This window comes from Rhinolophus sinicus, chromosome X (genome assembly GCF_036562045.2).
Source record: "Rhinolophus sinicus isolate RSC01 chromosome X, ASM3656204v1, whole genome shotgun sequence".
Lineage (NCBI taxonomy): Eukaryota > Metazoa > Chordata > Mammalia > Chiroptera > Rhinolophidae > Rhinolophus > Rhinolophus sinicus.
In genome coordinates, this window is record NC_133768.1 from 45,304,449 (window position 1) to 45,331,925 (window position 27,477).

A 27,477-nucleotide genomic window follows, 5' to 3' on the forward strand; every position below is an offset into this window, starting at 1 on the left:
CTGGGTTTTGTTGGAGATATATAGAATGTCATGGAAGATCATAGAACATCTCAAAATATTATAGAAAGAATTGAGTTGAACCGTCAGAGCTGGAAGAGATCAAGGAACTTGACTAGTCTTAGCCCCTCCTTGTGTAGATGGGGTGATAGACTGGCCCAGAGAGGAAAAGGGATTGGCCAAGGTCATACTTCATGTCTGAGGCAGAACCGAAGCCAGATCCCATCCCTAGCAGCCATGTCAGTTCCTGTGCTCCACACATGCAGAGAAAGCAGTCCTTCTCTTACCAGTTTAGCAGCTGGATCTTTTCAAGGCAGACAGTACCCAGTACAGCAGCAGAGAACACTCCTTCTACAGTGCAAAAATGGCAGACATTGTTCTTTAATCCCACCCCCAGCCGTGCTTCCTCCCCCCCCCACCCCAGTCCCTCCCTCCCCTGTTTTTATACATTCACAGAGTTTTAGGGCTGGGCCTTCTGGATGTTCTTGAGCTAGTGGTAGAACTGGATTCTTTGTTGCCTCAGCTCACCTGACCCTGGCAGCCACTAATGCCACTTAATGCCCTCGGGCTAGTTAGAGACCCAAGTTCAGGCTGGCTCCCCTGCCACAACCCAGACACAGCAGCTGGCAGGGTTGTTACAGGCCTCTGTCCGCCCGCAGCCTTTACCTCCAGTCTGGGCTCAGACAAGCTTTTTCTCTCAATAGCTAGACTTTTCAGGGACAGGGAACTGCAAAAAGCCTGGCTCACTATTAAAAGGTGTGTGTGTGTGTGTGTGTGTGTGTAAGGGGGGGTGTCTCTGCAGACCTTGCGAATCCCCTCGAGTTCTGTGAAAGGTGGGGAATTTGGGTGAGGGTCAAACTATAGAAACAGGTCTCTCAAGAGAAGAAAAGTGAAAGCAGCCCTGGACAGGGAGCCCCAGGTTTGAATTCCAAATCTGCCTACGTCGCTGGTGGCGGGCTGGATGACCTTGGGGATGCGCCTCCCTTTCTCTGGGCAGCTGCAGGCCCTTTGGTAATGGGTGGAAGTTGGCCGAGATCGTCCCTAAGGGCCCTGTTGTGCCGAAGAGGCGGACGAAACTGAGGCGCTGGCGCTGCAATCGGCTTTCCTGGCAGGTGAGTCCCTTCTCTGAGCGGCCTGGTGGCACGCTCTGCGAGGCCTTCTCTACCCCTAAGGTTGGGCTGGGCTCGGTTCCAAGGGGCTCTGCAGTCTCCCAGGCTCCCCAACATCTCCGCCCCGCCTCTCCCCGCCTGTCTCTCACTCTGGAATAAACTGCCTGGTGGAGGCCACGGCACTGCAGCGCGATTACACCGCGACCACGGAAATGCGAGCGTATGCAAAACCGAAACCGAGCTCCAGGACTCCAGCGAGCCCTATCTGGGCGGGACCGGCCCCGCGAGCTCACGGTGTCTCAATGCAGTGACCCACCAGCTTGGGGGCTGGAGTGGGGAGTCCCTGCGAGGAGATCTGCACCCTCCCCGCCCCCTGCCAACACCACGCTCAGGCTTATTTGCATTTAAAGGGAACGCACAGAGGAAAGCAGTGGGCGGGGCGGGGCACGCCTTCCCACCGTGGCGATTGGGCCACACACCTGCCAATCGAGCCGCGGACACCCCACCCTGTGGCTGTAGAGTTCGCGGGGAGGGGGTATGGGGGAGCTGCCCAGAGCCTGGGGAAGGGGAGCCAGTGCAGTAGGTGACTGGAGCCGCGGCGGCGGCGGCAGGAGCATTGGTGGCGGCACTCTCAGCCGCGGCAGCCAAAGCTCCAGCATCCGCCAGGGCTGCGGGACAGACAATAACTGGGCTGGAGACCGGACCCGGTCGGGTAAGCGTTGGGGGCAGCCAGGAGGCTCCGCCTGCCCGCCGTCCGGTGCAGTCCCTCGTGCTCCGCTCTGGCCGCCTGGAGAGGGCCTCTAGGGCTGGGCCAGTCGGCGTCCGGGCCGCTCTCCGCTCCCCTTTGGAACCCGCTTTGAGGACTGTCCGGTGAGGGCCAGAGCAGAGTCCCTTGGGCGCGGGCCACCGGGCTGTGGGGTGGGAGAAGAGGGCGGGCAGGCGGGCGGGCTAGCCTGGGCCATGCCTCCGGGTTCTTGGGGAGGCGGGGAAGGGGCCCACACGTGCTGCCGCGCGGTCCCAGGAGGGGAGCAGCCAGCCAGCACCCCCAGCGGTACATTTGTAGGCCGGGATCTCTGCAGCTTTGTTGTAGCACATTAGCTGGAACAGCTGTGTTACGCGGGTGTTGCTCACCCTGGCGTCCCGGCGGCCGCCCCTCCCCTCCCCTGCAGATCTCCTGTCTCTCTCCTCTGCAGAGGAAGCCTGCGCGCTGGCCTAGGTTCGACGGACACTGACTGGCGTGGATTGGGGTATCTATACTGTCTGCCTCCTCCTTGAGGGAGCTCAGTGGGGCCTGTGGGCTGCCCACTTCCCTTCAGAACCTCAGCCATGTGTCCCCAACCAGCCGCGCCCCCTGCTCCTGGGCCTCCAGGCACATCTGGCGCCTGCCCCCGCGGACAGGCGGACTGGCAAGGGGACTTTCCCTGGACCTTGGATTAGAGCTGCGGCTCAAGCTAGTCTTTGGGTTAGAGCTGTAAGGCCGCTTTGTCTGCCCCCTCTCTCCCCCTCCTCTCCTCAGAGGGCACTGGCCGCGCTTTTCTCTCCAGCCTCCCGTTTAAAAATAGCGATAAGCACGGTGTTGGGAGGGGTTTCAGTGAAAGAGGCCGAGCGAACAATTATTGTAGTAGGGAAAGCACTGTCTGAGTATGTGTGAGAGAGCTAGAGAAGAAGCCAAACCCTCTAACTTCTCTGTTACTTAAAATATCCAGCCCGCCGAGCCGCTGTCATTGTCTGCTGCAGACACCTCTGACACTGGTGACCGCCCGCCTTTGCCTAGGCTCCCCAGCCTAGAGGGGCTGTGCCCACCAGGCACGCCACAGACCAGGCGCCCAGGCAGCAGCTGGAGTGGCCCTGCAGAGCCGGCCTCCTTTTGGCCAGGCTCTTGGCGTGGGCCGCGGGGTCAAGGCGAGCCTTGTCCCACACACAAAAACTTCCCTCTGCGGCTCTGCACGCCTGCTGCATCCGCGTGGGTATGGGCAGGGTGGAGGGCACTGCACTGGCTGTTGGAATACCCGCCCCATCGATGGGGATTCCAGCAGAGCCCCCACCCCCAGTGCGTCTCCCCTCATTCGGCTTCACCCACCGCTCAGTCACTGCAAAGCCGTGTGCCTCTGGCAGTGGACTCTAGGCCTTTCTGAGGAACAGGAGAGAGGGAGCTTGGCAGGCCCTTTTGGACCTTTGATCAACCTCTGAGGGTGGAGAACCCATTGAGAGGAGACAATGAGACCCAGTAAATCCCTCACTTGGAAGAAAGACTAGCTGGGGACCTTTGTGACACCAGCAAGTACTGCAGATACCATACTACACTCACCTCCTTCCACCACGACCAGTACCAACATAAACCCCCTACTTGCAGCCTGGTCCCCAGGGCTGGACCTGCCCTCTGCCCTGCCTTAAACTGACAAACAACCACCTAACATATCTGTCCTATATAACTTCCCTCCCTACATCCAAACCCACTCACACTACACTGTCCAAATTCTCTTTCCTCTCTGGCCCCAGCTCTGGGCCCACCTTCTCAGTGCCTTTCCTGCCTGTCTGTTGCAACCCATGATGACCTCTCCTTCCTCAGAACTCCTCTGGGCTGCCTGAGTCCAGTGGGCATTTTTGGGCTTAAATTATCATAGGAGGCAAACTATAATTAAGTTTTCCTGCCTCTACTTTGTCTCCCTGACATCATGGATGTCTGTGTTCTCTTGGAACCCCTCAGAGGGGTAAATGAAACCTGGAACTTGCTGCAACCCCTTCAAAGCCTAGCAATGTGTAGCAGTTAATGAATGCTCCAGAAGGACTTGCTGTCTTTCTAGAACTTTTAAGAAGACCTTTAGCTCTCCAACTTGCACTTGTTCTGATTCATATGAAAGTGATTAGAGAAATGATACTCAAGGCTCAGGTATTTACTGACTATGCCTAATAAGGATGGAGGAGGGGGATGAGTTGTAACCATAAGAAAAAAATAAATAATGATGTCTCCCTTCAATAGCAAGCTCAGGATCTGGACTGCCCAGACCCCAGACTACACATACCTTTGGCTGAGCCTAGAGACAATTTGTGGAGAGAGATGGGAGATCTATATATACAAGGGGATCATCTTGGGAAGCTTCCAGAAAGTAGAAGCATTTGGCTAGGCAAAGGGTAGTGGTATGCATAAAATTAGAAATGAGAGGGGGGTGGCTGGCAGGCAGGATGAGTGAAGTGATTGAGTCTTTTATGGTTGAGATTGTATGACTCTAAGGTAGAGAGGAGATTGGTGCCCAGTGGTGAGGTTTCCAAATGCCAGGCTGTGGAATGGGGATCTGATCATGGGGGAACAGGCCATCAAAGGATAGAGAACCTGGAGGTTTTGATTTTTTGTGTGTGTATGTGCAATATGGCACAATAAAATGGAGTTTTAGAAAGGGTTTTAGAGTGGGATGTTAGAAGAGGATTAGCAGTGTGCATAATAAGTTAGGCGGCTAAGAGGCCACTTTTGGATCTGGAAGTAGAACTGGTGGGGGTAGGCTATCTCTAGAGGGGAGTTGTACTATGTCCTACCTTTAGCCTTGTGGAAGTTGGGGAGTGGGATTTGCCCAAGTTTACACAAGAGCATGAAGCTCCTGGACCCCAATTCAAGGCTTCTTCCTCTAAGCACACTGATCCTGATCCCCTTCCAAGCCTCAGTTTCCTTAGCTGGCCTCTCGCATAGGTTATGGTTTATATATATAGGAGTGGATACATAGGAAAGTCAAGGGTCTTTATTGCTCACTTGGCCTAGCTTGTCCTCTGCAGGTTTCCCTCTGCTGCCTCATTACATCTGTTTCCCTGGGGTTGACTCCTCTCTTGTTCTTCATCTGAACTGGGGGTGGGGGTGGGGGAGTAGGGGTGGCACCTGTCTCTGATCTCACCCTGCTGTGTTAGTATTGATACAGTGGAAGGCTTACTATGCAGGCATGGGCATCCACCTCAGATACATTCCTCTCTAAGGAGGTTTGGGAGCATGAGAGGGAAGTGGCAAGTAGGTGGCCCTAAGAGCCCCTGTTCCCGGCAAGCTGGGCAGGGAACCTCAGCAGCCTGAGGAGAAAGCTGGGGCACCAAGAAGACTCACCAGGAAAGCCCATATCTTGGGGGAGGTGGTGTCTGGGTGACTACATCTCCCAGACTGGAGAAGCCCCTGTGTATTGGGGGCTGGGGGCTAAGGGGCAGAGAAGTGAGGCTAGGAAATCTAGAGGGCACATGAAAGGAGAGCTCGTCTTGAAGAGTAGGCAAAGGGGTTTGGCCTTGATCCTATAGGCAATGCAGAATAATTTAGTAAGTGTAGGAGTGATGCACTGAAATTAGGGTTGTAAGAAAATGAATCTGGCAAGGGTGTGCAAGATGGATGAGACGGAAGATGGGAGGCGGGGGAGGGATTTCAGCCTTGCAGCAGAGAGGGACCAGAGGGAGCTCAGCTAAGAGGCTTGTGTCATCCTTAGAGGACATGGGATGGCAGCTGAGGAGCTGGAGTGGAGAAGGTGGCTGCAAGAGGCCTTGTCACAAGGGTTCTTTATTGAACATCTGCTCGGTACCTAGTGAGCAAATTACCCTTTACATTTATCATCTCTAATCCTTACCGTGATCGTGCATGGTAGGTAACATTTTCTTCATCTTCTAGATAAGGCATTTGAGTCTCAGAGAGGTTAGGCCACTTTCTCAAGCCCCACAGCCTGTAAGGGTTAAAGTCAGCATTTTAGTTCGAAGCTGACAAACTCCAGCTGAATTAGAATTCAGGTGAACCAATGTTGTTTGAGCTCCCGTTCTGTGCTAGATGCAGTAACTAAGATGAAGGAGGGTCCATTCCAAAGGGATGAAGGGCAGACTGAGGCTTGCCAGAATGAATTACCCAAGGCTGAGTGTGTTAACAATTCAGTTGAGAGGCTAATGGTTGGGGAGTAAGAGCAGGGGTGAGAGGGCCCAGTGGGGGTCTGTGTTGCATCTAGAGTTGGTGGGATGCCCTTTTGAGAGGAGGTGCCCCTCAACAGAAAGGCTGAAAATTAGGGGAGGGGTGGTTGCAGGTGTAGTTTTGGTTGGGGCTCTGCCAGCGGCCTCTACAACTCCACCAAAGGGTACCAAGCGAGGCAGCCCTTCCTTCAGGCCTTGAACAAAATGGTTTTAAGAATGGATCTTGGCTGTGGGGTTCAGAAATGAGTGATTCAAGTTCCAGATCATCTCATAGGTCATTTTCTTTAAATAGTAGCTCATATTTTGCATCTTTGTCTCTGTTGGCAGGTTTCTGTTTGAACCATTTTTTTGGCCCCTCAAACTTATCTCCCAAGGAAATGGACAGTAGAGCAACATGTTCCACAGTTCGGGAAGGTTGACGGGGGCTGTTGCTTATGACAGCAGCCACAGGGTGGGTCAGCAGCCCTTGGATTTTGAAGTCAGCAGGCCTTCTGGAATGTGCTAGGACATTGTGGGTCCAAAACAGTGGCAGCCAGTGAGGACTAGAAATGCTATTGAGAAGGCTCAGCTGGGCTGAGACAGAGGTGAGATGGGAGGGGGAGATGATGGCTCTGGTGTGAGCGGAACCTGCACAGTCCTTGCGCTCAGGCTTCCTCCTTTGATTGGGGGCCAGCACAGTGCAGCAGAATGGCATACAACTGGGACTCAAGAGGCCTGTAGACTGGTGTGGCTCTGTCACTATCCCACTGTGTGACTTTAGGCAAATCTTTTCCCTAAGCCTAGGCAGTTTCCTTCTCTGTGACAAGGTGTTACCATCCCGTACCAGGAGGGAGTGGGGAGCGCTTTATAAACTGATAAGTACTCTGAGTTGGGTGAAGAATGTCTGTTGATTTGTGTTTCCTTTTGTATTGGTGCTTTTAGCTGAGTTTGAATTGTTAATCTTTCTGGCCTGGGCTAGAGAATCCGGCTAGTTGAAGTTCCCAGGTATTCCAGAGCCAGTAGTTGACTGGAGGCAACATTTTGGGTCCCTGAATATCAAAGTTTGGCTAAAAAGCAACTAAGCCCTCCTGTGAGATAACTACATAGTCACCCTCATTTACCATTTGGGAAAACTGAGGTCCAAGGAGGTTTGGTGACTTATCCATAGAGCTCTTGGAAGCACCCTATTCAACCCTGACTGAGGTAGTTTTGCTGCTAGAAATTGTCCAACTATAGTTTGAATAAACTATTTAAAAAATTGGTTGTTATGTTTTTGAACCTCTGCTATGTAACACATTGTAGTTGGTACTTTATGTACATTGGTTTTGTTCCTTACAATAGCTTCAAGAGGTAGGCATCTTTATAGCCTCATTTTCCAGTTGAGGAAACTGAAAGAACTTCCTGATTTCCTCCCAGGTGGGCAGAGCTGATTACAGTGCAGAACTGGCTGACTCCCTGGGTTGGGGTGGGGGGTGGTTCCCTATCCTCACCTTTCTTTCCTTAGATGCCCCCCACCATACACAATGGCAGGATGGGCCCAGAGTGGGCTTACCTCCAGGAAAACTTGGAGGAGTTCTGAGAAACTGTGACTGGTTGAGGCCATGCCTATGAAGCTACTGCATAATTCCACACACTTCTTTCCTGAACTCAGCCTTCTCTAAGTTGGCTGATCTGACCCCAGGAAGGTGGCCAGAACAGGCAAGGCTCAGGCTGTAGCTGCTTTCTCTTCACCAAGAAGGGTTCCTGAGGAAGATTTGTGGCTGGTCTCCTGCCAGTGTTTTGAGAGGAAGTGGAAAGGAAGAAGCTCTGCCCTAATAGCCAGCTTTCCACTGGTCCCAGAACGGACTGAGGCTGGCACTGGGAGCAGGGATGGCCCCAGCCCACACCATGCCATCATAGCAGCAGCTGCAGTAAGCAGCCCCTGCCAGGGACCACAGAGTAGTCTTAGAGGGTTCCCTTACCCACCAGTCCACCTGAAAATTAGCCACACAGGTTGAGAAACCTAAGAGTTGCAGGGCCTGTGTTTGGCAGGACCACTTTTTTGGCAGGAACCATGGTAGGAGCCATTCCCAGCCTGAGGGAGCTGCAAAGTCTATCCCTTGCTGTCCCCTTTCCCTTCTGCCCTACCTCACTCTCCTGGCTGGTAAACTCTGTGTCACGAAGTAAAGGCAGCACAGAGCATGGAGGAAGGATAGCAATGGGACCCAGTGGAGTAGTGAGGAATGTGGAGAAGGGGCCTGGGCCAGAGGTGACTAGGTGGAACTGTATTAGGGGGCTACCAGCTATGGGTCATCATTGCCACCTACTGGCCTACTGTCTTGGGGGAAAGTAGACAGAGACACTGTGAGTGGCTATGGGGGGATGGGGTACTTGGCCTTGGGAGGGACTAGCAGGGAGGTGGGAGATAGCACAGTTTCTAGCCTGGTTCCTGCCAGCAAAGATGACCCTGGGCCTAGTTAGGAGGAAGGCCTGAAGTGTGGGGGAGAGAATCTCAGTCCCAGGACACAATCCTGCCTACTTCATTCACTCCCACCACACCTGCAGAGGGCTTTAAAAACTGCCCTTAAGAGAGGACTTTGTATACATCCACACAGGTCTTTAAAATCCCCTCAAACCTGTCTCCTCCTCAATGTGGGCCAAGGCAGCTTGTCCCCACAATAAATGGCTCTCCTAAATGAGTGGTCTTTTACACGTGGTCTGCTACTTCCTAACTGGGATGTGACCTGGAAGGTAGTAATGATAACAGTAATAATAATGCCAATCTTTCTCATTTGCACTGCACTTTATGGTTTACAGAGTGTTTTTGGTGTCCATTATCCCATCTCATCCTCACTCTACTGCAGTGGACTGGGGAAATGGGAGGATAGATAGAGATAGAAGAGCTCTTTTGATCTCCATTTCACAAGTGCCTTTCAGAGGGGTGCCTTGGCCTGTTCAGGGTCCCCTGGCATGGCCTGGACCCTAGTCCTGTGGCCCGTGGCTCCTTCCACGACACACTGCAAATGCCTGTGGCAGGGAAGAGGACAACATAGAGAGCAGTGGGCTGGCCTCTACCCCAATGAAACATAGGAGTAAGGGCAACAGAAGGCCCAAAGGGACTGCCCCCAAGCCCTAAACCCAGCAGGACAATGAAGCCTTCGATTCACGAGGATATCTAGGCTCATAAGATTTTTCACTTGTGCCTTTATTTTCCTTGATTCCAATCCATACCTAGTAGTTTCGCCCATCCCTTCCCCTAAATCACTGCCGTTTCTACTCACTCCTGTCTGACAAGACTCAGATTGAATGCATCCTCCTCAAGGTAGCTTTTCTGAGCCCAGGGGGTGTCTTTCTGCCTTTCAAATTTATCCAGGGATACGATAACAAGGTATGAAGAATAATAACCCTTCAGCCAGCTTAAGCAATAATGGGGCTCTTCTTTAAGGCCTGCATCATGTTGTGCTTTCAGATTGTTACACATGGCACTCTCTCTGTTAGCCTACAAGCTCCTCAAAAGCAAGGGTTAGGGATTCCCCTTTTTGGCCTGCCTTGCAGCACTGAGCTCAGTGTCTATCACTTACCAAATGTTATAGAAGTTTGTTTCATGAATTCCACAGAAGGGAATACAGTTTCACAAACAACTCCACTACTGCTACCTCCCCCATGCCTAATGCCATAATGACATCACTGTCAGTAATTTCAGGGCTGAAGTTAAAAACATCTGTGCTTTGGAAAGTGGGGGATTCAAATATATGATAGGGCCCCCCCTTCCCATGAGACCCTGGGGCAAAGGACTCTGAGTGGTTGTATGATTGTATGTATATTTGCGGGGAAGGGGATGGCCCTGTCTATTGTGGGGCTATTAGTTACAGGGCTGAGCTGAAACAATGTCATGTAAAACTGTGTCACATGGGGGAGGAACAAAACCTAACCTGAGCAAATGGCGGTACCGACCTCTTCAGAGAGGGGATTAGATGAGTTTTTGTCTCTTTTATTTTCTGGATAACTAGCCATTATCTTGCTCCAAGTTTAATATTCATTTCTGCAGAGTGCTCCTGATGGAAAGCTGGATCACACTGATGATTCAAATATCAAGCCAAGCAAGGCTCAAGGCACAAAATTAATGTTTGCAAGACAGGATCAGGGTCTCCAGGAGGGTTCCTCTAATGAGGTCAGAGGCTAGAGTGTAGCTGGCAGCCTCTCACCAGCCCCAGTGCTGGCCGATAGTCTCTGACTGGAGGTGAATGTGTAAGTCTTATTACCTTGGCAACCAATCATAGGGCTAATGTGCTGGTCAGCTGCTCCCGGAACAACAGCGGTGCTTACCTTTCTCTCTGGCTCCCTGCAGCTGTTCTGCCTCCCTTCCATATCCTAGCTGCCTGTCTGCTGATGGCTACTCTACAGAGAAGGGACACAGTGGTGAGGGACTTTCCAGGGAGGAGTCATTCAGTTTTAGCAGGCTGGTCACCGATCCAGCTGTCGACCAGCTGTAGTCACTGGAATGAATACATTGGACCTGGGGCGGGGGAGGGGTAGCATGTGTTGTAGGTAGGGATGGGTGGGTGGTAGCTAGCCCTTCTTTTTATTCCATCTCTGTGGTGTTTGGGTATTTGGAGGATTGTGAGCCTAGACCAGAAGGGTGTGCCTTGCACCAGGTATTTATTTAAATAGATGCTGAGAGCCTAACTCCCAGGCCAGAAACATGAAGCATGTGGAGTTATGCATTCAAGGACTTCCCTTGCTAAATGGGAGCCAAAGGAATGAGGGAAGTGGAGAAGAAACAGTCTGCCGCATGGTTCTAAAGTGGAACTTGGGGGTTCCAGTTGTCAAGGACCACATTAAAATCTCTTTCCTGCAGGACAATCAATAGAGAATCTGACCTAGACTTACCCCTAGGTATTGCTAGGCCTCTTGGACTTGCTCCGAGGCCTGGAATGCAGCTCTGGAATGTGGGTCTGCAGGCAGATCCTCAGCATGGTCCTGCAGGCAGTTTAGGGAGCCTGTGGGAAGGAAGTGAAACTTCAGGTCTATTTCTCTTCCCAGCCCCAGGCAAAATGTTAGTGAGAGCTCAGGCTAATGTGAAATCGAGGCCTGGATCCCACAGAGCTCAGTGAGGACTTAATGGGCTCTTTTGCCAGATGCTTTTCAAAAATTCTGTGTCCTCAGAGCCAACCTCCATTCCTGTCTTTCCTGCCTCTCCCTCCGCTCCTCTCTTTGATAATCCCTCTAGCCGCCAATAGGACCACTGGACCTTTCTAACATCTGCAGTTCCCCCTGCCCAGGGCTCCCCTGAGATTAAGGTAGCCTGAAGGGAGTGGACCCAGCAAGGGGGTAGGGGTGGTGGCTGCCTGTTGCTCAGTGTAGAGTTTCGCTGCCTTGGGGCCTAGAGGAGGCTGGCCCAGCAAGCCAAACATATGGAGTGCATTAAGGTTTTCCCTACATTTTCTTTTTCTTTCTGGTTCCACTCAAGCCTGAAACCACAGACACCTGTGTAAACAAATCCTGCCTGGATGCTTGCTCACCAGTACTATCTTTCTGTCTTTATCTCTCTCATCTCTTCCAGACCCAACTGTGATGCTTCCTGACTGATGATGTAACAGTGCCAGGAAGCCAGAAGGCTACATTTTCAGCTGAACATACCTGAGTTGTTCCCATCACCATGGAGACCCGAAAGGATGAAGTTGTTCAGGCCAAGGGAGCAGCAGCCTCTCTAGACACCCAGGACCAAGGGGCAGAGAAAGGAGGCAAACACAAGGCAGCTGAGACAACAGAAGGACCAGCATCAGAGCCACCCTCATCTGGCCCAGGTAGGCTGAAGAAAACTGCCATGAAACTCTTTGGTGGCAAGAAGGGCATCTGTACTCTGCCTAGTTTCTTTGGAGGGGGACGGAGCAAAGGTTCTGGGAAAGGCAGTGCCAAGAAGGGTCTTAGCAAGAGCAAGACCCATGATGGCCTGAGTGAAACAGCCTGTAGCCATGAAGACATTGTTAGTGAAGGAACTGGCCTCTCCCTACCTTTGTCTGAGTCACCCTGCCAACTTCCCAGTTCCCAGAGTGCCCATGGGGCTTTGGAGACAGGCTCCAGACACAAGATGTCTGTGGCTGGAGCCACAGAGAAAGCTGGGATTGAGAAGGCTCCCTCTGTGACGAAGCCAAAGAAAGGCCTGAAAGGTTTTTTCAGCAGTATCCGCCGTCACCGGAAGAGTAAGATCTCTGGGGCTGAGCAAAGTGAACCAGGGGCCAAGGGGCCTGAAGGGGCCCGAGCAAGGCCTCATGAGCATATGAGCTCAGCTCTTCTGTCCCATGCTGAGAAAACCCTCCAAGCCCCAAGAAAGGAAAATGCCAATCCCCAAGATGCCCCTGGGTCAATCGTTTCTTCAGCACCAGAGATTTCTCCAGCAGCCATGGAGAAGACAGCTTGTAAAGATCCAGAAAAACCCACAGAGGTGTGTGCCTCAGCACTCCTGCAACCTAAGCCTGTCCCTGAAGCCAATGGCCTAGAGGAACCCCACAGCCCAGAAACAGGGGAGAAGGTGGTGGTAGGAGAGATAATTCCACCCAGTGTCCCTGTGGGGGACCAGCTGAGCCTCCTGTTTGGAGATGTCACATCTCTGAAAAGTTTTGACTCACTGACAGGTTGTGGTGACATCATAGCAGAGCAGGACATGGACAGTATGACAGACAGCATGGCCTCTGGAGGCCAAAGGGCCAATCGAGATGGGACCAAGAGGAGTTCCTGCTTGGTTACCTACCAAGGAGGTGGGGAGGAAATGGCCTTGCCAGATGAGGATGACGAGGAAGAAGAGGAGGAAGAGGAGGTGGAATTAGAAGAGGTAGGAAAGGAAGTCAAGGCAGAAGAAGATGATGACTTAGAATATCTATGGGCAAGTGCTCAGATGTACCCAAGACCCAATGTGAATCTGGGTTACCATCCCACCACCTCCCCAGGCCACCACAGCTACATGCTCTTTGACCCAGTTCAGCCTTATCCTGGCCTAGCTCCTGGGGACCTTTTGACTCCTCAGAGTGACCAGCAAGATTCTGCTCCCAATAGTGACGAGGGTTATTATGACTCCACCACACCTGGATTTGAGGATGATTCAGGTGAGACCCTGGGGCTTGTCCGCAGGGATTGCCTGCCCCGAGACAGCTATAGTGGAGATGCCCTCTATGAATTCTATGAGCCAGATGACAGTCTTGAGAACTCCCCACCTGGGGATGACTGCCTTTATGACCTCCATGGTCACAGCTCTGAGATATTTGACCCCTTCTTGAACTTTGAGCCCTTTTCTTCCTCTCGGCCACCTGGGGCAATGGAGACAGAAGAAGAACGGCTAGTGACCATCCAGAAGCAACTGTTGTATTGGGAGCTTCGGCGGGAACAGCTTGAGGCCCAAGAGGCCCGGGAGGCACGTGCCCGAGAGGCTCACACCAGAGAGGCCCATGCCCGAGAGGGCCATACCCAGGAAACTCATGTCAGAGAGGCCCGAGTGCAAGAGTCCTGTACCAGAGAGGCCTGTGCTAGGGAGGCTCAGGCCCGAGAGGCTTGTGCTCGAGAGGCCCAAGTCCGAGAGGTCCAGGCACGGCAAGAGAAGCCCATCATGGAGTATCAGATGAGGCCCTTAGGCCCATCAGTAATGGGCCTGGTGGTAGGGGCATCAGGGGCTTCTCAGACTTCCCACCGGGGAACCACGTCAGCTTTCCCTGCCACTTCGAGCAGCGAGCCAGACTGGAGGGACTTCCGTCCTCTGGAGAAACGTTTTGAGGGAACCTGCTCCAAGAAGGATCAAAGTACCTGCCTGATGCAGCTCTTCCAGAGTGATGCTATGTTTGAACCAGACATGCAAGAGGCAAATTTTGGAGGATCTCCCAGGAGGGCCTACCCTACTTATTCACCCCCTGAGGAGCCAGAGGAAGAGGAGGTTGAGAAGGAAGGGAATGCCACTGTGAGTTTCTCGCAAGCCCTTGTGGAGTTCACCAGCAATGGGAACCTCTTCTCCAGCATGTCCTGCAGCTCTGACTCTGACTCATCCTTCACTCAAAACCTCCCACAGCTGCCTCCCATGGTGACCTTTGACATCGCTGATGTGGAAAGGGATGGAGAAGGCAAATGTGAAGAGAATCCTGAATTCCACAATGATGAGGACCTTGCAGCCTCCTTGGAAGCTTTTGAGCTGGGCTACTACCAGAAACACACCTTCAACAACTACCGCAGCCAATTCTACCAAGGTCTGCCCTGGGGTGTGAGCAGTCTCCCTCGATATTTAGGACTGCCTGGCATGTACCCTCGACCTCCACCTGCCGCCATGGCCCTCAACAGGAGGAGCCGCTCCCTTGACACTGCAGAGACCCTGGAGCTGGAGCTCTCGAATTCCCACCTGGCCCAGGGCTACATGGAGTCTGATGAGCTTCAGGCTCAGCAAGAAGATTCAGATGAAGAAGAAGAGGAGGAAGAATGGGACCGAGACAGTCCCTTGTCCCTCTATACTGAACCTCCAGGGGCCTACGACTGGCCTGCCTGGGCTCCCTGTCCTCTCCCAGTGGGGCCAGGCCCTGCTTGGATAAACACCGGCCAGTTGGATGGGCCTTCCAGCCAGTCTCCATATGGGCAGGCAGCCTGTTGTATACCTCCTGTGGCTATGTCAGTATTGCTGTCAGTACCAGGGCCAGAGTCAAGGGCACCTGGGGAATCTGGGCCTCAACTAGCTCGGCCTTCGCATCTACCCCTGCCCATGGGCCCTTGTTATAACCTCCAACCACATGCCTCCCAGAGTGTGAGGGCCAGGCCTCGAGATGTGCTGCTGCCTGTTGATGAGCCCAGTTGCTCCTCCAGTTCTGGAGGTTTCAGCCCCAGCCCTCTGCCCCAGGCCAAGCCTGTGGGCATCACCCATGGCATCCCTCAGCTGCCCAGGGTCCGGCCTCAGCCCGTTCACTATGGGGCTTCCAGCCTTGACCTGTCAAAGGAGAGGGCTGAGCAAGGTGCCTCTCTCCCCACCAGCTACTCCTCCACTGCCATGAATGGAAACCTAGCTGAGTAATCATCATTAATTCTGGAGTGGGGGCATGGGGCCTGAGCATGTGAATGGGGATCAGGGGTTGGGCAGAGGGGTTGGGGGTGGGGGTTGCTGTTTAACTTGAAAATCCTTTTGGCCAAGGAAAGCTCCTGTGAGTTTTCGCCTTTGTTTTCCCACTTCCCTCTTCTGCCATCTGTAGCCACATTCAGCTCAAGTACATCTACCCCAGGAGGCTGCTGCTGCTGCTGTTGCTGCTGCTGTGCTCCGGTTGTTGCTTTGGGGGTTTCTTCTTGTGACCCATGCAGGGTTTGGGATGCTGTAATTTTGTGCCTATTCCAGTTGCCGAGTTAGTGATTATATATATAAGTATAGCATGCATCCTTGACACAGGCTGAACCCTTAGCACCCCCTGCCACCTCCCCCCACCCAGTGAATGATGAACCACTGATCAACAGCCAGGTCTGCACTGCCTCCCATGTGCGGACAGGGGGCTTGTTTGCCGTTAGCAATGTGAAATTATGGTACAGATCCTCCCCACCCCTACTCCCTTCTGTCTTGGCATGGCTGCCACCATTAAATCAGATTACTATAATCTATTTGCCCCAGCTAGCTGTCCTTAGAGAGGATCAAGTAGCATGTGTCTCACTGACTATTGCTGTGGACTTTGGCATCACAACAACATGAGGGCCTTTTAATCTGGCCTGCCATAGCTTGGGTTGAAGACAAAAATGCTAATCCCCTTAATGGAGTGATCAAATTCATCCAGTTGCAAACAGAAGACAAAATAGGATTCTATCATAGATACTGCTGTAAGTCTTGAACTCTGGAATAATAGGATTTTTTCCTTCTTCCTCTCAAGCTTGTGACTTCCTGAGTTGCAGATGCTTTTACATTTTAGTTCTTTTTTCCTCCAAAGGAAATTTTCATAATCTCATCACAAAGAATACATTCTTTTAATTGAGATACAAGAAGAGAAGTGGCCTAAATTAGGCTTGGCTATAGGGGCTGGGGTTTTTGTAGGTTGCAGAGAAAGGATAGAAAAGGGAGATCCATTTGCCCCAGCCAGCAGGACAAGATTTCAGACTTTGCAGAACTCAAGGCAACCCAGCTTCTTAGAGGGGAAAATTGCTTCCTCCCAAAAAACAAAAAGTTCCGTATGCTTTGCCCACCCTTTAATTTGGATGCTGTAAAGAGGCTTCAGACTAACACTCCCAAGAGACAGGATACCAAAGACATTTAGGCTGCTCTTCTGGACTCTAAACAACTTTCATTTTCTAATTAGCTAAGTCCTTAGCATAATCAAAGGACTGGGCTTCTTGAGAGGAAATACTGTGACCTGCCCTCACTCTGCCAAGCTTCAGGACTGATTTGCATGGCAGTTACAGCCCTTTATGGAATGGGCACCTTCCCTTCTCTTGCATCCACACAGTTTTCATGTTAAACTAGCTTGGAAATAAATACTGGTGGGAAAAAGTTGCTGTGAGGAAGACGTTGCAACAGGCTAATCTTACCAATCTCAACCTCATTAATCGCCAATACTAGAGGGTTCCTTTTAAAGTTCTTTATTGGAAATAGCATATGGAACATATTTTGCCTGAATGTGTTGATCCAAATTATGATCCTTGCCCACACTGTCCCTGTTCTTGCCCCCACCCCCACCCATCTCCTTGCCTGTTAAGGGAAGAGGTCAACATGGCTCTCGCCACTCCTGAGATAATAGCAGTTTGGCTTGGGAATAGCTGCTGTTGCCCACCCCCTAACTCACAAAGGTGACTATGTGGGCAAACTGCCCCTTGGCCAGGGGATATGTTTGCACTGGTCTTTGTCACCATTTCTCAGATTGGGGTTGGCCCAGTACCCCTCCACCCAAAATCAGGCTTAGCTGGTAGAAGCGGCACCCGTGGAAGCACCACACAAGTTTGCATGGCACAAATACCACTGCTCAAGGGACCCAGACCAGCTTTCCAGGCTGACTTTGTCTACGTAATGAAGAAATGCATCAGTTATGGAGCTGGAGAACGAAATAGGGTGAAAGGCCCTCCTCACACCAAGCACATTATTCCAGGAGAGAAGTGCCCACATTCCAATCTTCTGTCCTCTCACCAAAGCTGCCCTGGGAAGGTAGGGCTAAAATTGGCCTGGCTGTTTGGCAGGAAATAAGCACTCACCAAATGCCTTTACAACAGAGGAAAACCTACCACTTGCCTCTCTTGTCTCCGCTTGTCCTTTAGGGCAGCTCAAGCTCCTGTCTTGATGTGGACTGTGGCAGCCACAGCAGGTAGTAAAGCCATCACCAGCCTCCAGAGCCCACTGGGCCACCAGCCTATCTGGGAAGAGAAAAAGTAGGTGGTTAGCATTTGGCCAAGGGCTGAGAGCTGCCCTCAGTGACAAGAGGGCAGCACGAGGTGCTGTCTCTGAAGGGAGCAGTCATAGCTCTGACATACTTCGCTGGGCTTTGGAAGGTTGCATACCACAGAGTAGGGCCTAGGACTGAGCAGCAGCTTATGGTTTGGACAACATTACTGCCTGCAAGTCCTTTCACTTCACTGTCCTGACCAGCCCAGGGACAGGATCCTCACGACCACAAGTGGGGCAGTCAGGATGCATGGCTACAGAAGCAGACTCCTCTAGAGTCTCCAGATCTAAGCAGTTCATGGCTAAATCCCAGCTTCAGCCTAGAAGAGAAAGGAAGACCTGCCTAGGGACATGTGATAGCAGTGCAGGGTGATACTGGGAGAGCCAGCCAAGCTCCAGACCTCTCCCCAAATGTAGACCAGTACTTGCTTGGCTGGCACCAAATATGCCCAGAATACTAAAGGTGTCAATGTCAAGTCCACACCTAGGCTATGACTAGATGAACACCATGTCTGCATTGCAAGGTCTTGGGATAATGCTTTTGGATGTTACCTCACGGGGAGATATGACTTGAAAGGAGGTGGCTGCCTTCATCTATCTACCCCATAGGCTTATCTAGTGCCAGACAGCTGTGATCCTGAGAATTCCTAGATGAGACTGGTTCTTGGGGGACCAGTGATTGTGGATAGAAAAGGCCACCTAGGAGGCTTCTCCCAGGGCCGCCAGTTTCTCGGTGCTTTAGCGCCTTCAAGGAAGCCCTGCCTTGGGGCCCATTAAGGCCCTCCCTATCCGGCTGGACTCAGCTTGAGTACCAGTTCATGAGCCTCCTGGGCCAAAGGCTTCAGTCAACACTAGTCTCCCTCCCTCCTCTGTACTGTACCAAGGAGGGAAGTAGCTTCTCACACCCAGGGTGCATTCCCTTTATCCTGCTGCCAGCAACTTTCCCACCCATGCCAGTGCCACCACCCTACCTGCCCTTGGCCCCCAGGCCCTATTACTAGAGGGGAGGCATGGGGGTTTTAGCAGGGAGACTTCAAGTTTACCCATGTGTATGTTGCATCCAAGTTGTTTTTAATATATATATATCAAAAGTCAATTATCTATTTTTGTATTGTTTGCATTTTATATTCATGGAAAACGATGTTTATCAATTGTTCTTTTCTGATATATTTTATTTTTAAGCGGTGCTGTTTACAGTTTTAAACAAAACAAAGATGACACAAAAATTGCTGCTGCTTGTGCAGAGGACTGGCATCTCAACTTCCCAGGGCCCTCACTCTTTCCCCTCTCCCCACCCATGATGTATCACACTGTCCATCCCCTCCTTCCATGATAGGGACAGCAGAAGATGCCCAGGTACTAAATCAAATACCAGGTGACTCAGACATGTGGAACCTGGTAGACAGCGTGTCGTTTTATGGCTTTATTTTTTATTTTTCCTTTTGGACCCTGTCCCTTCCCTGTTTGTAGACTTTCTGGAAGTACTCATGTTTCTGTCACTGTCTCTTGTTTAACTCTTTATGTTTTGTGCTTTCATTTTGAAACCAGAGTGCCCATGTTGTGCTATTTGTCATGTTGAGTTTCTCCAAAGGAGCATTTTGGGGACAGGGACATTCTCCACCCAGTGGGAAGGGTAGAGGGTTTCAACCATGCCCTGTCTCCCCAAGAAGTTGAGAGAGACAGATGGCAGTCATGCTTGAACCATCAGGAATTAGCCATCTCGTTGAGGAAACCCTTACATGGGACTCTCCAGGAACTCAGTTGATTTGGAAATTCACCCAGAAGAGACATTGGGGAACTCCTTGACCCCTTTTGCTGTGTTGGGAGAAATCTCTCCCCCTACCACTGTTCCCCCTCCCTGCCCTGCTCCAGCTCACACATGGATGGTACTTTGGGGAATAGTGACTGTCAGGGTGATGGCTTACTGGCCTAATCCTCATATTTCATCCTATAGTCACTCCAAAGAAGAAAATCCACATGGCATGTATATGTATAAGGGTTGGACTTACTGAGAGGTGGGGCTTTAATTATTATTCTTGTTATTATTGGTGCTTATTTTCCCTGCTGTGTACGGGGGTGGGATGGGGGAAAGAAACCAGGAATGTGTATTTAGGTCATGTTAAATAAAATGGCTGGGGGATAGAAGGAAGAAATTACAAACTGCAGTACATCCCCACCCCAAGTGTAAGAGTTTTTTCTCTCCCAGTGCAGAAAGGGGAGCAAGGCCCCTGGATGTACCCTAGCTTCCTCTTCCCTATCTCTGAGACATCACGAATTTCCTGGATTGTGACCTCTCCAATCCTTGTTCTCACATCTGGATATCTTGATGCACTGCCTGTTTGTAATAACATATATTTCTTTGCTGAATGCTAATAAACTGGGTTCAAAATGGACCCCCCCAGTCACTAAAGTGCATTCTTGTGGTTTGTTCCACAGCAGCATGCCTGTGACCCATAGTTTCTGGGTTTGTCCTTAGAAGGAAATGGCAAAAGCAAGGAGGTAGAAGGGACACCCAGAAGGGGAAACAAGCCAGAGCTGAAATGAAAAGTAAAGGAAACTTCAGTTCTTTATCCAAGCCATGCCCTGCATCTCAGTATGATACTGTGTTGGTAAACTCCCCATCACACCTTCCACACCCTAAAACCAGACAGGAGCTGGCTATCACTTCTGAAATTAGCCTCTGTTCATGTGAATGTGCTGGCCTCCCCACCAGCCAGTTGTGGCCCTCCTATTGATGTCTCCATCAAAAAGATATGTCTAATGGTGGGATTCTCAGGCCAGGCTGCAGGAATGGCATCCTTCACCCAGGCCTATGGGCAGAGATGAGATGCTGACCAGGCAGCTAGCTGCCTGCTCCACCTATTCAGCCATGGGACTGAATGAGGAGCATGTAGCTTCTGCCCCTTACTGTAGGGTATCTCATCTGGTACCGTGTTTCCCTGAAAATAAGACCTAACCGGAAAATAAGCCCTAGCATGCTTTTTCAGGGTGACATCCCCTGAACATAAGCCCTAATGCATCTTTTGGAGCAAAAATTAACATAAGACCCGGTCTTATTTTCCAGGAAACACAGTAGGCACCAGAGGTGTATCACAACAATATCCCAGTTACCTTGTAGTCATGTCCTGATTTCCCGACTTGTCCTAGCCTAGGCAGAAATCACTTGCCCCTCTATTACCCACAGAAAGGCCTACCTGTACCATCAACTAGAAGAAGGTGATTATGGCTTTGGTTTTCCTAATCCAGACTCTTACTCTTGGCCCCTGACAAGCAAGGGAGACATCTGTTGGTGAGCTTCTTTGAGTTCCACTCAATTGCCATGTCCAAACCAGAAGGCCTGAAATAGCAGCCGTTTGAAAAGTTCTGTGGACAGTGCTGCCACAAACACAATTGGAGGGCTCCCTGGGGCTCCATCCGAGACTCGCAAAAAAACTTGGTGGCACCCAGGACCTCATGTGCCAAGGAAAGCCAAAATAAAGCAAGTTAGCAGGAAAGAAAAGAGAGAACATCCTGGGAAGGGAGTTGGTAATTCATAGAAATTGAATTCTCTGCCCTGGGCAGCTCATGGAACAAAGAAGAGGGTCATGTTTGTTCAGGGTGCTTTTGGAGCAAGACCTTCTGGGGAGATCTTATTATATCCATTGGAAATTCATGAGGGTTGTAGAATTAGGGAGGCCTGGGTTTATGCCTTAATTTTTGTCCCTCATTAATCAATTGGGACTTGGACAAATCCTTTCTCCTTCTGAGTCTGTTTCCTCATCAATAACATGTAGGTGACACGGATATATGAGGTCTGACAATTATGTTCATGAACTTATCCTAGAAAAAGTGCTACATACCTCATTGCTGAATATCACTATGGTCACCTTTGAAGTACTCCCCTTGGGAAGCTATGCACTGATACCAGCACCTAGTCCACCCTTCAAAGCAATTTTGGAACTTTTTCTGGAATGGCCGTCAGAGCTGTCATATTACCCTTGATGTCCTGAATGTCATCAAAATATCTTCTTCCTTTCAATATTTCCTTTATCTTTGGGTAAAGAAAGAAATCATTGGGGGCCAGACCAGGTGAGTAGGGAGGGTGTTCCAATACAGTTATTTGTTTACTGGCTAAAAACTCCCTCACAGACAGTGCCATGTGAGCTGGTGCATTATTGTGATGTAAGAGCCATTAATTGTTGGTGAAAAGTTCAGGTCATTTTTGTCTAACTTTTTCATGCAGCCTTTTCAGCCCTTCCAAATAGTGAACTTGATTAACTCTTTGTCCAGTTGGTACAAATTCATACTGAATAATCCCTCTGGTGTCAAAGTTAACAACATTGTTGCAACAAGTTCACAAACTTTATTGTCATACCTCGTAGACTTGACTAGTTTCCATATGCAAGTCAGAAGATTGGGCTACCTCAGAGTGGCCCATGGGACTTTTTCACCTACATAAGTGCAGCACTCACCATGCTGATTCTGACTCATTTGGCCTGGGGTGGAGTTCTTTTTTGTGGTACCCCACATGACTGATGTATTGGACCTGCTGGACAAGACGAGTGGTAAGAGTGGTTGTGCTATGAATGATGGCTGCCTTTGCTGTGGCTTCATGGGGAATCCTTTACAATACTGGAGGGGGGGCATTGTTGGAGAGACCCTCCTAAGACCTTCCTTAGATGTTCAAGAAAAGCACCTTGGTCAGTTGCATTGCTTGTCCACTTGAGGATTGGGGTTGTGCCTAGCAAGTGAGCTGCCTTTGTCCCCAGTTTCTGTTATAGCAGATGTAAACCCAACCAATAAGAGACCTTTGTGCAAGCCTTTTGAAGAATGCTGTGGCAAGCTGCTAACTCCCCACTCCCCCCATTCTGACTAGGCTCTGGGCCCTACTGACTGTGTTCTTCTCTTTCTGGATAATTCCCAGACTTAGGCTGGGCTGCATGGCTTCTGAGAACAAGACCTAGCCAATAAGAGCAAGTGAACTGAGGGTATCAATTCTAGTCTGCAAACTTTGCATGATCATTATCATCTAAAAGGCCCCTGAAGCAGGTAGGCAAAGCAGATGATTTTATCTCCACTTTAAAGATGAGGAAATGGAGGTGTGAAGAAGAGAAATGACTTGCTCATGGTAATATAGCACATTGACTGCATGTCAGAGTGGGAAAGAGGATGGGCAGGCTGTGGTGGAAAATGTGGAAGAGAAAGATTACTGTTAATAGTTTTCTAAGTGCAGAGTGAATATCACTGATATGTGGCAGGCACTAGACACTTTAACTACATTATCTTGTGTAATCCTTATCTTAACTCTAGGAGGTTGACATTGTTTCCTGCATTTTTATATGAGCAAACTGAGCCTCAGTTAGGTTAAGAGCCTTGCCAAAGTTCACAGCCAGATCACTGGACTCTAAATCTCCTGCTTTTACCATTGCACTTGAGAGAAGCTGCTGGTTAGCTGTATTATTAGGGGTGCTAGAGGTAAATCCCAGTACTGCCCTCAGCAGCAGGCACAAAGTCAGAGCATCCTAAAGCTCTGCCTCATTATCCCGCTGGGCCCAGCCCATCCTCCCAGCTCTGAGCCTGAGCCTGTGTCAGAGGTCCTTGTGAGCCTAGGGAGGGACTTCCCCCACTTCCATCTCCAGCCTTGGCTCTCTGAGAATTGTTCCCAGCCAGGTGGGCCCTACCCCCCTCCCACTTAAACCTGCTAATAAGTGGCCTGGGAAAGATGATGAATAGCATAGTGAGTCAGTAGATGTGAGCACTTTAGATGCCTGGAAAATGGGCCTCCCGCCACTCAGACCTTCACCATCAGTTGCAGCACTGCCTCATGAAGAGTTATTTAATTGTAAATCACTTAATAGCCACAGTGGGAAAAAGTCTCATTCTCTGAGAGAATAATTGCTGTCTGATGGGCTCTTGACATCTGCTCTCCTATGCTCCTTCAATTTCTCTCTTGTTTTTCCACTTCCTCCCTTTGGATGCCAGAGCACATTTTCTGTGTGGTTCTCCCAGCCCATGGAGCACCTCATGAGGCTTCCCAAGGCCTCCTGTGAGCACCCATTACCAACAGGAAGTGGATGCTCTGCCTTGCCACAATTCTGTGATTAAAAGTTATGCTATGTTCTTCAAGAGACCGAAAATGGAATGGGAATCCAATCTCTGTCCACAACTCAGATGTGGTGGCCAAGAAATAGTCCTCATTTGTTTTCTTTAAAGTAACTGAGTTCTCACTCTAAGCTCCCCATTCTAACAAGAAAGCAAAATGTTCCATGTCAGTCATGACTGAGGGCCTCCTAAGAGTTGCATTGGACTCCAAGGGGTGCTTGTAGTACCCATAAATTAGGGCAAGAACAACTAATCTCTAGTCTATTCCAGTCACCACTGACACCTTCATTTTCCATGCCACCAGTGTGGGAGGGGAAGTTGAGATCCCTGGGGACTTAGGTTCTGCCTCCCTCTGGGTACCTTAGAACCATCTCCTCACTGTCCTTGAAGCACTGCCATAAACAATACTTGAGTTCCTTCTGCCCCACTCAGGAGCTCTTCCTTTCCACATTGGTCTGGGAATGCTAGGAATTTCTCTTTTTCTCTCTGGGATTTCCAAAGGCTCTTTCTTCTCTTTTATGATATGTCCTCAGTGGAGGTTTCAGGATTTCATAAATGAATGGCAGATTCGGTAGCTTCAGGCTGTTTCTGCTTTCTACACTTTGGAAAACCTCTTGCAAGAGGTCTGTCAAGGGCCTGGTTATTTCCATGGAGCAGGGAAATCGGGGGTGGTGACGTAGAGGGACAACAGACAAGAACAAATATGAATATTTCCAGAAATTGCCCTGCCACAAAAAAACTCTATTAAAAAAATGATTTCAATATCCTAGAATTCATGACACCAAGATTATACTTCCTGCTCTGCCTGCAACTGATGAAAACTTAGGTGATTTCTCAGACCCTCAATTTATTCACCTGTAAATGAGGGGGTTGGAGAACATAGAATCTCAAGCTTAAGTACTTTCCAGACCCTTCCCCCTCTTGATGTTTAAATTACTCCTACGCTATCTGTTCCATTCCTGCTCACCTCCACTGGCATAGATTATTAGAGCAGTATTATTCTCTTTCTTTTTTGTAATTAAAGTTTATTGGGGTGACAATTGTTAGTAAAGTTACATAGATTTCAGGTGTACAATTCTGTATTACATCATCTATAAATCCCATTGTGTATTCACCACCCAGAGTCAGTTCTCCTTCCATCACCATATATTCGATCCCCCTTACCCTCATCTCCCACCCTCCACCCCCCACCCCCCTTACCCTCTGGCAACCACCAAACCATTGTCTGTGTCTATGAGTTTCTGTTTCTCATTTGTTTGTCTTGTTCTTTTGTTGCTTTTGGTTTATATACCACATATCAGTGAAATCACATGGTTCTCTGCTTTTTCTGTCTGACTTATTTCGCTCAGCATTACACTCTCAAGATCCATCCATGTTGTCACAAATGTTCCTATATCATCTTTTCTTACCGCCAACTAGTATTCCATTGTGTATATATACCATAACTTCTTTATCGAAGGACATTTTCGTTCTTTCCATGTCTTAGTCACCACAAATAAAGCTGCAATGAACATTGGAGCACATTTGTCTTTATGGCTAAATGCTTTCAGATTTTTTTGGTAGATATCCAGGAGAGGGATTGCTGGGTCATATGGTAATTCTATTCGTAATTTTTTGAGGAAGCTCCACACTGCCTTCCATAGTGGCTACACCATCTGCATTCCCCCCAACCGTGTATGAGGGTTGCTTTTACTCCACAGCCTCTCCAACACTTGTTACTATTTGTCTTGTTGATGATAGCCATTCAGACTGGGGTGAGGTGATATCTCATTGTGGTTTTTATTTGTATTTCTCTGATGATTAGTGATGTTGAGCATTTTTTCATATGTCTATTTCCATTTGTATGTCCTCTTTGGAGAAATGTCTCTTCAGGTCCTCCCATTTTTAAATTTGGTTGTTTGTTTTTTTGTTGTTGAGTTGCATGTGTTCCGAGTATATTTTGGGTATTAGCCCTTTATCAGAGGCACTGTTTCTAAAATCTTTTCCCATTCAGTTGGCTGCCTCTTTATTTTGTCGATGGTTTCTTTTCCTGTGCAGAAGCTTTTAAGTTTCATATAGTCCCATTCATTTATTTTAGCTTTTACTTCCATTGCCTTTGGAGTCAAATTCATAAAATGCTCTTTGAACCCAAGGTCCATAAGTTTAGTACCTATGTTTTCTTCTATGCAGTTTATTGTTTCAGGTCTTATGCTTAAGTCTTTGATCCATTTTGAATTAATTTTGGTACATGGTGACAGATAGCAGTCCAGTTTCATTCTTTTGCACGTGGCTATCCAATTCTCCCAGCACCATTTATTGAAGAGGCTGTCTTTTCTCCATTGTATGTTTTTAGCTTCTTTGTAAAAATTATCTGTTCATATTTATGTGGTTTTATTTCTGGGTTCTCAATTCTATTCCATTGGTCTATGTGTCTGTTTTTCTGCCAATACCATGCTGTTTTGATTATTGTAGCCCTGTAGTACAAGCTAAAGTCGGAGTGTGATACCTCCAGTATCATTGTTCTTTTTCTTAAGATTGCTTTGGCTATTTGGGGTCTTTTGTGGTTCCAAACAAATCTGATGATTTTTGTTCTATTTCTTTAAAAATGCCATTGGGATTTTGATGGGGATTGCATTAAATCTGTATATTGCTTTGGGTAATATGGCCATTTTAACTATGTTGATTCTTCCAATCCATGAGCACGGAATGTCTTTCCATTTCTTTGTGTCTTCTTCAATTTCTTTCAAAAATGTCTTATAGTTTTCAGCATATAGGTCTTTCACATCCTTGGTTAAGTTTATTCCTAGGTATTTTATTTTTTTGCTGCAATTGCAAAAGGAATTGTTTGTATTTCTTTTTCTGAGATTTCATTGTTAGTATATAGGAATGCAATGGACTTTTGTACATTGATTTTGTAGCCAGCAATTTTACTGTATTAGTTGATTATTTCTAATAGCTTTTTGGTGGAGTCTTTAGGGTTTTCTATACATAGCATCACGCCATCTGCAAAGAGTGATAATTAAACTTCTTCATTCCCAATTTGGATGCCTTTTATTTCTTTCTCTTGCCTGATTGCTCTGGCAAGGACTTCCAACACTATGTTGAAAAGCAGAGGTGATAGGGGACAGCCCTGTCGTGTTCCTGAACGTAGAGCAAAGGGCTTCAGTTTTTCACCATTAATTATGAGATTAGCTGAGGGTTTGTCATATATGGCCTTTATTATGTTAAGGTATTTTCCTTCTATACCTATTTTATTAAGTGTTTTAATCATAAATGGATGTTGTATCTTGTCAAATGCTTTTTCTGCATCAATTGATATAATCATATGATTTTTGTCCTTTATTTTGTTTATGTGATGTATCACATTGATGGATTTGCGGATGTTGAACCATCCTTGTGCCCCGGGGTGAACCCCACTTGGTCGTGATGAATAATCTTTTTAATGCATTGTTGTATTTGATTTGCTAGAATTTTGTTTAGGATTTTTGCATCTGTATTCATCAGAGATATTGGTCTGTAGTTTTCTTTTTTTGTGTTGTCCTTACCAGGTTTTGGTATCAGGGTAATGTTGGCCTCATAAAATGAGTTAGGGAGTACTGTCTCTTCTTCAATTTTTTGGAAGAGTTTGAGCAGGATTGGTATTAGATCCTCTTTGAAGGTTTGGTAGAATTCACTAGTGAAGCCATCTGGTCCCGGACTTTTGCTTTTGGGAAGGTTTTGGATGACTGATTCAATTTCGTTACTGGTGATCGGTCTGTTTAGATTTTCCAGTTCTTCATGGTTCAGCCTTGGAAGGCTATATGTTTCTAAGAACTTGTCCATTTCTTCTAGGTTATTGAATTTGGTGGCATATAGTCCTTCATAGTATTCTTGGATGATCCTTTGTATTTCTGTGGTGTCCGTGATAACTTCCCTTATTCATTTCTGATTTTGTTTATTAGTGTCTTCTCTCTTTTTATCTTAGTGAGTCTAGCCAAGGGTTTGTCAATTTTGTTAATCTTTTCAAAGAACCAGCTCTTTGTCACATTAATTTTTCTATTGTCTTTTGTTCTCTATTTCATTTAGTTCTGC

The 27,477-nt window shown here is 48.8% G+C and overlaps 1 protein-coding gene across 3 annotated transcripts; it reads left to right on the forward strand.

Annotated features, from left to right (window-relative positions):
• The first annotated feature begins 591 nt into the window (after window positions 1-591).
• AMER1 (APC membrane recruitment protein 1) lies at window positions 592-19,756 on the forward strand. 3 transcript variants are annotated; one of them, XM_019718862.2, is made up of 2 exons: window positions 592-1,109; window positions 11,542-19,756. In XM_019718862.2, the coding sequence occupies exon 2, from the start codon at window positions 11,638-11,640 to the stop codon at window positions 15,013-15,015; it is 3,378 nt and encodes a 1,125-aa protein (XP_019574421.2). In that variant the 5' UTR covers window positions 592-1,109; window positions 11,542-11,637; the 3' UTR covers window positions 15,016-19,756. The 3 variants fall into 3 exon arrangements, with proteins under 3 accessions (XP_019574421.2, XP_019574420.2, XP_019574419.2); XM_019718861.2 differs by lacking the exon at window positions 592-1,109 and adding an exon at window positions 1,642-1,976; XM_019718860.2 differs by lacking the exon at window positions 592-1,109 and adding an exon at window positions 1,642-1,818.
• The last annotated feature ends 7,721 nt before the right edge of the window (window positions 19,757-27,477 follow it).